This window comes from Pagrus major, chromosome 3, assembly GCF_040436345.1.
Source record: "Pagrus major chromosome 3, Pma_NU_1.0".
NCBI classification, from domain to species: domain Eukaryota; kingdom Metazoa; phylum Chordata; class Actinopteri; order Spariformes; family Sparidae; genus Pagrus; species Pagrus major.
The window spans coordinates 5,208,787-5,219,252 of record NC_133217.1 but is presented as its reverse complement, the minus strand read 5'-3'; the positions used below and the strand labels follow the sequence as shown (position 1 = coordinate 5,219,252).

Below are 10,466 nucleotides of genomic sequence, written 5' to 3'. Positions count from 1 at the left end.
TAGCATTAAACATTTATTTAAAATAATCCCAAAAACTGTTGAGAAATTTACATCCAAAAATTTGGCCAACTACTAAAAATCACATGACGGGGAAAGATGCGTAGAGAGCGATGCCACACTGGTTGCGCTTGTTTCGAGCCATCTTGATGTAGCCTTCATCTCCGTACCTGACACCCCAACTAGATCATAAACACATCAATAAGAAAAATTAATCAAGGAAAACAAACATTGAAAATACAATTCCTAAGATTAAAACTTGACATTGAATATTTCACCTGTTTTTGATGAGCCAGTAGTCGCGTTTCTTCTCCGTGCCGTAGCCCACAGCCAGCACTCCATGGTTCACATTATGGCTGCACTTTTTGTCCCTGTAAACACCTGTGGGGCCAAGAAATGGGTGTAGAAGGCAAAACTGAGCAAGGTTACTTCCTTAAAGCCAACCAAGATTAGACGTGTAATTTTAAAGAGGTTTGATGCCACCACTACTCACCGTGACGATAGAAGAAAAACTTGGGCCTGGAGGCATCAATTGCTACAGAGATGGGGCCAACGTTGGCTAAAGCTTCCTTTAATGCATATTCATCCCCCTCTGGTAAAAGGGTGTAGCTTGAGCAGCTAGCAGCCCGATTTTTGGAGTCATACTTGCAGGTACCACTCTGGAAAGAAAGCCATGTGTGTGGGAGTTAATGATGTTTTGTCCAGAGTTAAATCATCAAGGTTTGGACATGAAGTTTTAACACGCCTCACCTTGCCAACGTAAGGGTAGGCTGCATCAGAATCTATGCCTTTGTTTTGAATGACATATTCGAAGGCGCTTGTCATGAAGCCACCGTTGCACCCGTGGTTTCCGTATTTTAGCGAACAATCCACCAGGTTCTGGGGACTGAGGGACATCAGGACACCTGTGGACTTCTTGAGCTGCCCCTCCAGAGCTCCCACTGCACTGAAGGCCCAACAAGAGCCACAAGAACCCTGGAAGATAGAAAAGTTGCACCTTATTCCCACAGAGAGCCCCATTTGTTAAAGAGTAAGATCCTTTTCCTCACCAGAAACATGTCTTGTTCAAGGAGAAGTCTTAGTCTGAAATCTTGAAGGAGTTGTTGCCTCATCTAAAATTGTCAGCATCCGTTAAATATTCAGTCATAACTTTGGAAATAAATTCGTGCTGGCAGTTCCACAAGGTAAACTCCAAACTTCTCTCTCCACATTACCAGCGTCATCTTCGTGCAACAGCCCACCTCTTGCAAGATTTTAGATCAAGACTTCTCCTAGAGCCTTCCCTTTCTAGTAACAAAACAGATCTTACTCTAACAAAAAAGGTCTTAATTCTGTCAGACACTTGGAACAACCTCTGCGTGTCCGTGGCAAACAGATGTAACTGATGCTCAGAGTTGCCCCAAGGATTACCTTACAGCCATGTCGCAGCAAGCTCATCTACTGGACTAGGTATGAATCATTTACACACCAACACATGTAAATAGGGTCCAGGTTTAAAAAACCTGGGATTCCCCTTCGAGAGGAACTGCCTGTGTCAGTGAGTGTAACGGAAACCAAAAAGATGAGATAATTGAATGTATGCATGCGAGAGGGGCGGAAGGAATTATGTCCCATTTGGCCTCCCATAGTAAAGTTCTCACCTGCATTTTGACCTCAGTTACCAGGCCTTTATCCCTCCAGTCCACTGATGGCGGTAGAGAGACGTTGACCCTGACATAGTTGGAAGGATCGCTCTCTAGGTTAGGGGGCACAACTGTGCCCGTCAACATGTTTATGATCTCCTCAGTGGTCTGCAAACAAAAGATATTACCAGTCAGTTCTCTCCATTTTCCAACATCCACATGTCAGTTTGTCTGAGTACGACATACGTTTGTAGTTTCCAGTCACTGGAGACCACCTGTAACACGCCAAGTACTGTTGCTAGCGTACTCACCAGGTCTCCCAGGTGGTTCATTGCCAGCTCATAGGTGTGTAAGCCCAGGGAGGCTTCCAGGTTATGGACGTTAATCATCTCCAAGTTCTCTTCCCATATCCGCCTGCGACCCAACTCCTCAATCTGCAGCACAGCATTAACATTAACCACATGTGAGACGTGAGTTAATTTAAATCATACATGAAGGGTACCAAGAGGTAAAGATTTAGAATTACAATTTCTAGGTATAATAATTAGGTGCAGGAAAAAATATATTTCAAGTTTTAATTCATGACTAAATGTACAAAAACTTCACACAAAACAAACTAAAACATGTTATAATGAACTTCATTAAAAGACCTTAGTTTTACCTGCTGAGAGTAGACTTTATTATGCATCTTCTTCCATAGCTCCCAGTGTCGGTCTAGTTCTGAGTTGATGACGGCCACTGCAAATCCACACAGGATGGTGAAAAGCAAGCTCCGAAACATTTCTGGATCTAGGAAAGAGAAGTTGTCATCAGACAGGCGTCAGCAGACACAAATGTCTTTAAATTCTCCTACAGCAGACTAAAAGCTGGCTCATGCTCTGATTGGACAGCTGCAGCAGCCCAATTAAAACTCCACCAGCCGATATCCATCAACATTTAGAAGCAGTGGAGATGAAACCTGAATAAACTTAAATGCATGTTAAAAGATATTTGTACATTAGTGAAGGCAGCTGTGACCGACCCTCATGTTAGACCTTGTAACAAGGCATTTCCAAAACTTTCAGACAATTTGACAAACTGATGGTAGAGGGTACTTCTACCTAGAAATGTTTGCTTTTACATTTTTTGAGAGAAAAACAAACGGCAGAAACAAAAGCCAGCACAGAAAGTAGTCATCCTCACTTGATGGCAGAGATGTTAGAGTATGACCTACCTGAGTGGATCACTGAGGGAAAGTCCAGATTGAAGCTGAAGAGCCTTTTATCAGCATGTTCACTCACAGCTGCAGATCATTAAACCTGAAAGAAGTGTTTTTATTCTGGCCACTCGGGGGCAGCAGAAACAACCACACCACTGATGTAACATCACCTTTAAGATGAAGGGGCAGACTGATGGTCAGTCCAAGACCAAAAGGAATCCTATCTAGAAAAAGCTTATTACTCTCAACTTTTGTTATTTCATTAAATACCTCTACTACCAACAATAATAACACGCAGATAAGACACATTTCTTATTCTTTCTTTATCACTAAGATCTTGATTATGTGTGTGCTCGTACAACTGACGACAACAATAATGATTACAATCTTTATTTATAGATCACTTTTCTAAACCCACTTTAGAAAATGCTTCACACAAGGCAGCAACTTCTGAACAAGCAGATCACAAAAACAATTTCTGATTGAGTTAAAAGCAAATAAAAACCACTTACAGTTTCGCCACCACAAGGTCCGTCAATAAATATCCAGTAAAATCAGGAAAAGCTCTCCAATAAAAGTATGATTTAAGAAAAGATTTAAAGGTGCTTTTTCTAAGAGAAGTTGATTTTTGAGTTTTATTCCCTGCTCATCAAAAGAGAGTTGGGAATGAGATTCGGAAATTAACTTTTCTTACAAATAGCACCTTTAAAAGAGGTCACTGATTCTGCTGACCTGATTCAAATATTAATATTTAAATCAACACATCAAATATATAAAGGTTATATATAACCTACATGATATATAAACTAACAACAACATTTTAAAAGGTACAAAAAAGCAAAAAGGAGATGAGAGCTTCTCTAAGTAAGTGAAACTTAGACATTTCTAAAAATCCAAACATCAGTGAGAAAGGCTACTAAAGCAGATGTCATTTTTTGAAATTTACTTTTTAAACACTTTTTTTGACAGAATGTTGAACTTTCAGGACTCTTTATCACCACGCTCAATGCACAAAGATGAAAACAACACACATCTAGTCTGATTGTAAATAAATAGCCTTAATAGCCTAAATTGCACTAAGATGATTCAGGTGGCGTGTCCATTTTCACAGTGTAGGGTAGATTGCAAAGCTGGCAATCCCGCAGAGATTCTTCTTGTTTCTGGCAAGTCGAATGAAGCCTCCTTCTCCCCACCCAGTTCCCCAACTGGAATCGCAAAAACAGAGAGAGGTCAGGGAAACAAAGCCCAAGTTAAAACTTTGCAGCCAGAAGAGACAATATCACCTGTTTTTTACGAGCCAGAAGTCTTGTCCTCTGTCTGTGCCGTAGCCCACAACCAGGACGGCGTGATTTATGAACCTTGGGTTGCAGCTGGGTACGTTGTATAAACCTGAAAGATGCATAAGGTTAACAACATACTGAAGGGTTCACAGCTCCAGTATCAACCCATCACTTATCAGTTGACCTCTCTTTGCATTAAATCTTTACATTCAGACGCCTCCAGCCTCACCTCCTCTGTACAGATGAAAAGACGGCAGCGCGGCGTTCACGGCCACAGAGACCGGTCCCACCGACGCCACCACAGCCTGCAGAGTCTTCTCGTCTCCTCGTGGGAGGATGTGGAAATCAGAGCAGTAGCCGGCCTTTCCCTTAACAGAATACCGACATTTCCCATTCTACAAATAGAAAAATTAGAAAAATATATTATGTATCACTATTAAATCACACTGATTACTTGTGCGCAGTATTTCTTTTTTCTTCTTAAAATGTGTTCAATGGAAGTTATGTATCTTGATTTGTTAAAAAGTTGAATATATGTAAATTCACAATATTTTACAGTGTAGTTTGTACATTATTCATACAATTACACTCCATACTGATGTACAGTGTAGATATTAATCTGCTAAACACAAGTCCAGATCTAAATTATAATGAAGGATGACAGTGAATAAGGAAGCAAAGAAAAAACGGAAGGAAGCGGGATGAAGAAAGAAAGAAGGAAGCAAGTAAAGTGAGTACCTGAGGAAATAAGGAAAGGAAATGGACAAACAAGAATAAAAGAAGTGAGCAAAAGCAACAAGCATACAAGAAAGAAAGAAAGAAAGAAAGAAGGAAACAACAAACAAAGAATAAATAATTACAAACAAACAAGAAACAAACAAAGAAACATGAAGGACACCTTGTGTTCGTAGGGGTAGAAGCTCTCTGAGTCGACGCCTCCGTTGCGGATGACATAGCTGAAGGCTTTAGAGATGTATCCTCCTCTGCAGCCGAGGTTACCGTCGCTGGTGCTGCAGTCCACCAGGTTCTGTGGGCTCAGCTGAACCATGACACCTGTTCGCTTCTTCATCTGACCCTCGAGAGCTCCCATAGAGCTGAAGGCCCAGCAGGACCCACATAACCCCTTTGAACAAAGACAGAACATATATGTTTTGCACCTGGTTGATCATTAGATTGTTCTTATCCTCGGTTAACAATAGCTGATCTCAAGTCAATATTTACCTGGTTCTGGACTTGACTGACGAGGCCTTCCTTCCTCCAGTCCACACTCTGAGGTATCGTTAAGCCATTCGCTTCCTTAAAAGTGTCATTTCTGAAGTTAAAAGGCTCCTCCAGCTTCAGGCCGTTCAGCTTCTCGTTGACTTCCTCACTTGTCTTTAATACAAAAGGTGTGGTAAATAAATGCACATTAAAGGGGCACTATGTAGTTATGGAGAAGAAATTCAAACTCAGAATTTGTATATTTACACTATTAATAAGGTAATAATACAAAACTCGGATGTATTTATTTTTTCCATAACTGAATAAACAGGCTGTTCTCAGAGGAAAACAAGGTCCAGAACACTGTTTGAAGCTGGAAAGGTGGCAGGGTCCGCCACATATAAAATAAAACAGTATGAAACTGTGTTGTCCTTTAAGGTCAGTTTGTTTATTCAGTTTATTCAGTCATGAAAACTACAGAGTTTGTTTATTTAGTTTGTTTAGGCATTAAAAAAAAAGATAACAGTCAATGAAGATATTTCTCTTCTGATTAAAAATTCTACATTGTGCACCTTTAAGGAGTTTTCACAATATCAAAGCTTAGTGACAACCTCTGTAAGTTTAGACATATTTCATTTTGCAATGTGGTGTTTTCATCATTTCAGTGTGCAACAGTTAACGGTTAAGTTCCCCTTAGCTCATACGATGCTGGTTCCTCCAGCACAGGCGGCCTTATTTAGAAAATCGTTGGGAAAATCTGACATCCTCAGTGACACCAGCAAGCAATCATGATTTCAACAATTCTCCATGTGCATATACCTTTACGTAATTTTATTCGTCTTACCAGACGTACTGTACTTCATTACAGTCCTGATTGTACAGATTGGCCCAGCCATACTGGATTAAATTAATCAGATTGTATAAAGGAAGATTAGAGCTGCTCTATAGGTTGGGGTTTAAATGCAGATTAACAGTGTTGGTCAGTGGCATCCATCTTGGACCAGAAGAGGTCAGCGAGTGTGAACACACAGATTACAATGTCAAGCCTATGTCTGCACATGTCCTGGCAGGGTGGGGGACCAGTGAGGTGACATAACGAGGGCTGGTGTTGATGCTGAAATGTTTGCCATGCAGTTTGAATCCACCAGAGGTCTCTCTTATACACGTCTGTACCATATACTGGCATCATGGTCAGTCTCTGAGCTCCGATGATTCCTCTTTTTTCTGTTATGCTTCGTTTATTATCAGCACAAGTCTGCTTGAGTTAGTTATGAGACCTGGGATGTGTGCAGTACAGCTGTTTTATCGGCAGTGAGAGCAAAATCAAGACAGTTATCCACTCTGTTGTGCAGGGACGACACATAAGGAGAACTGAAATGGCCATAAACGCAGCCACCTCTGCTGCCACTGAGCCAATCTTTACATTACTCACATCTATATGTGGACTCAAAAACTCTCACAACCTGTTATTTATTTGTTCACTGTGTTTTAGTTGTTACAGTTTGAGCTGCATGTTGAGCCTTCATGCACAAAGATGGTGACATATTAACACCTGACAGTTTGTTTTGTCACCGCTTTGTAACATCAATTGTGACATTTCGCTACGGAACTGCTTAAACAAAAGGAACATAAATAAATAAGTAAACCATTAAATGCACCAAAAATAACACAAAAAATTCATGATTTTTAAAAAATGTTATATAAAATTGCTATTTGTGTTTTAATTGATTTTGTATTTATTAACCTTTGAATTAATTCCCCTATGTATTCCCATTAATTTACCATTTTCTTCATTTTTTTTACATATAAATTTGGGTATTTTATCTCGCAAAATGCAAATGGAAAAGAATACAGAATGTAGTATAGTAAGTAGAGAAGTAAATGCATGAATATGTACATTTTTAAAAGAATAAAGGAATAAATAAAATCAAAAGTTAAATGGGAAAGTAAATGAATATGAGGAATTAATACAACAATAAATAACTAGAGAAGTGGGTTTTCCCACAAACAGATGTGAGTGGCGTCAGGGGTAGAAAAACTACCAAAGAGGTTCTGACTGACGCAGCTGCTCTGGTTTGAGGTCAGTTCTTGTAAATTTGCTCCTGGTTTCAAACTGTTCACACCCACTGTAACCCAGAGCAACAGTAGAAGTGTTCTTGTGAACTGTTTTTCTCCACGAAACCTTCCAGTGTTATTATCAACCGTCTGTAATATGATAATGGAATAATAGCTGAAGTATGTGATGACCATGTTCATGTTTTTGGTATAATGTGGAAGTACTGCTGTGGATTTATCTCTGCACATCTAAATCTGTAGTTCTCTATTTCTTTGTCCACGTTTGATTCCTACCATGTCAGCCAGATGATTGAGCCCCATTGTGAAGCTGTGTTTTCCTGCTGAGGCCTCCTGGTTGTGTCTCCACACCAACTGCACATTCTTCTCCCACACTGCTCTCCTGAAGACGATCTCAGTCTGAAACACAAACACCGAACGCTGAACGATCTGTGCACTTCACGTATGACGACAAAGGGAGGTTTTCACAATCCTACCTGATTATCATAAACCTTCCGATGTTTGATTTTCCACTCATCCCACATTTCATTTAAGACGGATGAAGACTGGGCGAGGACCAGAAAGGCCCAAAGCAACAGGGCACACAAGATGTGCATCCTGCAATGGAAAAGCAGAACCTGTCACATTACAAGAGCACACATGCAGTTCTTGCTAGAACTGAGACAATTAATTGACTTCATTAAGTTGATGATTTATCATTTTGAGGTTTTGGTGCTTTTTTTTGTCTTATAATGATGATACCTCAATATATTTAAGGTTTCAGGGCAACACTATAATAACCGTCATTAACAAATGGTACATTTATTGTTAAATAAACTTTAGTTAATGGTTATTTCACTGTTAACAAAAGATGTAATGTTCTATAAATGGAAACGGTTAGTGAAACCAACATCTGCTACCCTGAGCTAGTCTAAAACTACAGCACAACATCCTGTGTTAAAGGTTAAACACAATTATGATGTCGGTACACAACCACAGAGAGCCGTATGAGTCCTGTACTACCTTGATGTGAAAGTTAAATAATAATTTCAAATGGCGTTTCTGACTTTCTTAACATTTCTTTACTCTTCACCTCTCTTGACGGAGAAGTTCAAACCTGTTTCACCGTAATCTCTGAGCTTCTTCATCTGCAAATCTGTTCTTCCTTCTCGCAGCCATCAGCTTTGACAAGAATTTGATCTCGTCTCAGAATATCAGTCAGTATAAATGCATTGCTACACAATAGAAGAAAGAAAGTTTGCCTTTACCTTGATGTACGATAATCAACAGGGTTATTTCGTCCCGCAGATAAAGCGTGCCCGTTTGTGACAGAGCAGAGAACCTTCACTCAAAAGAGGAAGTTCAGTTTCCTCAAACACACACTGTTGTTACTTTTTTACTCCGCTATTCAGTGCGTCTGCTCTCTGGTTTGTCATGTGGATCTCATTTACAACCAGCTGCAGTGGCTCAAAATACCCCTCCAGCCCCAGAGGTAGAAGTGACAAAGGTTACATGATAGAAATACATGAGAATGAAACTGCAAGTGGAAGGAAATACACGTGAAGAAGAAAACTGTGGACGGAAAAGAAATTATTTGGCGATTTCACAGAGATTTATGAGAGTAAAACTGTAGAAATTACACAACTTTAATCATTACTCCCCATTTTCGAGTTGAGTAAAGTTCCTTCAGTTGTGAAACGTGTTTGACATTGACACATGGGCTGCGCTTGCTATTTGGCAAAAACAAGAAAGCACATTTGGTGATGTGATAAATGATAATGAGATAATGATCTTGATTCCTAACAGTGTCAGACCGAGTTTGTGATGAGAGATTGAACTTTCTGAGGGAAAAACAAACAAACACTAAGGCTCGTCACATTCAGACGTACTGGATTTATAAATGGGGACTAAAAGTTGTTTTTTCTTATGGATGGGAAGTTGAAAGTGGTTTCAGCTCTGGTTTCCTCTTGGCTAACGTGTTGTGATAATGTGTGGATCTCGGTGAAGTCTTGCTCAAAAGTTCCTTTTTTGGGTGGAAGTTTGTGTATGTGTGCAGTTTTAAGTGTAAAAGACCATTTTTATCTCCAGTTTGCTTCTTTAGTGTAAACGTCCTCCCTCGAACAAGAAAAACACAGAATGCATTTTATTAACATAGGAAAATAATCTGTTTATTTCTTCACTTACTTTTATTTTTGTTTTGTATGAACGTCGCTGCAGTCCTATTGCCAGCTCTTCTTGTTGATGAATAGACCATTGTTGGAAAATACAAAAGCTTTATAGTAAGATACTCAAAAGATACATTTTTTATAAGCCTGTTAAAAAAAATGATGATTGAGATCTTAATACAGACATTTATCGAGTTTGACTTATTATGTCACTGTTAAACTAAGCTTTTTTGTGGCTTTATTGCGATTAATACATACTAAATCATGCATTTATTAGCAGTTAACTATAGACTTATTGATAGTAAATTATGTTTTAACAGCTACAGGATCTACAGCGAGAACAACGCCTTACTAAGGTTAATAAAATCACCTTTTACGTAGGCTACAAATGTACGTCATCCCTGCAGCACTCTATATAAAGCAACAGCTAGCAGCTGGTTAGCTTAGCTTAGCATAAATGCTGGAAACAGGGAGAAGTTGTTGTGTTTAAACAAAGGGGATCCAAAAGCAAGATACACCGGCAGGTAGATAACTAAACAAAAAGCGAGTTTAAATAATGAAAGCTGAAAGCTGAAAGCTGAAATCCAAAATCCGTAGCATGCAAGGTACTGAAATACGAAGAACAAACACAAAAGCTAAACAAAGCACAACCAAAAGCAAAGTACAGATCAAAAGGCAAAGTACAAACTGGAAATAATGAAAGGAATCATGAACCAAAAGCCAGAAAGACATGACGGTAAGATGGGACAAGGAGCACAAGGACAGAACAGAACAGACGAACTGATAAAAGGGAAAACAAACGCTTAAATACACAAGGGGCGATTAACTGATAGAACAGAGGTGAGGAGCAAAAAGGCCGGGAAACCAGACAAAGGGAGGAAGTAAAAGTGAGACATGACACATGAGGGTATAACTTAAAAATAAAACAGGAACTAACAGAAATCATGACAGA

At 39.4% G+C, this 10,466-nt stretch overlaps 2 protein-coding genes across 2 annotated transcripts; both read right to left on the bottom strand.

Moving 5' to 3' along the window:
• LOC140993542 (cathepsin S-like) lies at nucleotides 1–2,421 on the bottom strand. The gene is made up of 7 exons (XM_073463017.1): nucleotides 2,281–2,421; nucleotides 1,931–2,053; nucleotides 1,638–1,787; nucleotides 748–972; nucleotides 491–656; nucleotides 276–378; nucleotides 1–179 (listed from the first exon to the last, which is right to left on the bottom strand). Exons 1-7 carry the CDS (start codon nucleotides 2,398–2,400, stop codon nucleotides 80–82), a joined length of 987 nt encoding a protein of 328 aa, XP_073319118.1. The 5' UTR covers nucleotides 2,401–2,421; the 3' UTR covers nucleotides 1–79.
• Nucleotides 2,422–3,191: 770 nt separating this feature from the next.
• Nucleotides 3,192–8,936, bottom strand: ctss1 (cathepsin S, ortholog 1). Its single transcript, XM_073463016.1, has 8 exons — nucleotides 8,618–8,936; nucleotides 7,847–7,967; nucleotides 7,647–7,769; nucleotides 5,319–5,471; nucleotides 4,996–5,220; nucleotides 4,327–4,492; nucleotides 4,101–4,206; nucleotides 3,192–4,022 (listed from the first exon to the last, which is right to left on the bottom strand). The coding sequence occupies exons 2-8, from the start codon at nucleotides 7,964–7,966 to the stop codon at nucleotides 3,923–3,925; spliced, it is 993 nt and encodes a 330-aa protein (XP_073319117.1). The 5' UTR covers nucleotide 7,967; nucleotides 8,618–8,936; the 3' UTR covers nucleotides 3,192–3,922.
• Between the last annotated feature and the right edge of the window lie 1,530 nt (nucleotides 8,937–10,466).

Coding starts and splice junctions, on each gene's coding strand:
- LOC140993542 (XM_073463017.1), bottom strand. CDS start 2,400: ATGTTTCGGAGCTTGCTTTTCACCATCCTGTGTGGATTTGCAGTGGCC. Junction 2,054..2,280: donor ATAAAGTCTACTCTCAGCAG/GTAAAACTAAGG, acceptor GCTGTGCTGCAG/ATTGAGGAGTTGGGTCGCAG. Junction 379..490: donor GTTTTTCTTCTATCGTCACG/GTGAGTAGTGGT, acceptor TTGGCCCCACAG/GTGTTTACAGGGACAAAAAG.
- ctss1 (XM_073463016.1), bottom strand. CDS start 7,966: ATGCACATCTTGTGTGCCCTGTTGCTTTGGGCCTTTCTGGTCCTCGCC. Junction 7,770..7,846: donor GGAAGGTTTATGATAATCAG/GTAGGATTGTGA, acceptor TTTGTGTTTCAG/ACTGAGATCGTCTTCAGGAG. Junction 4,023..4,100: donor TTCTGGCTCGTAAAAAACAG/GTGATATTGTCT, acceptor TTGCGATTCCAG/TTGGGGAACTGGGTGGGGAG.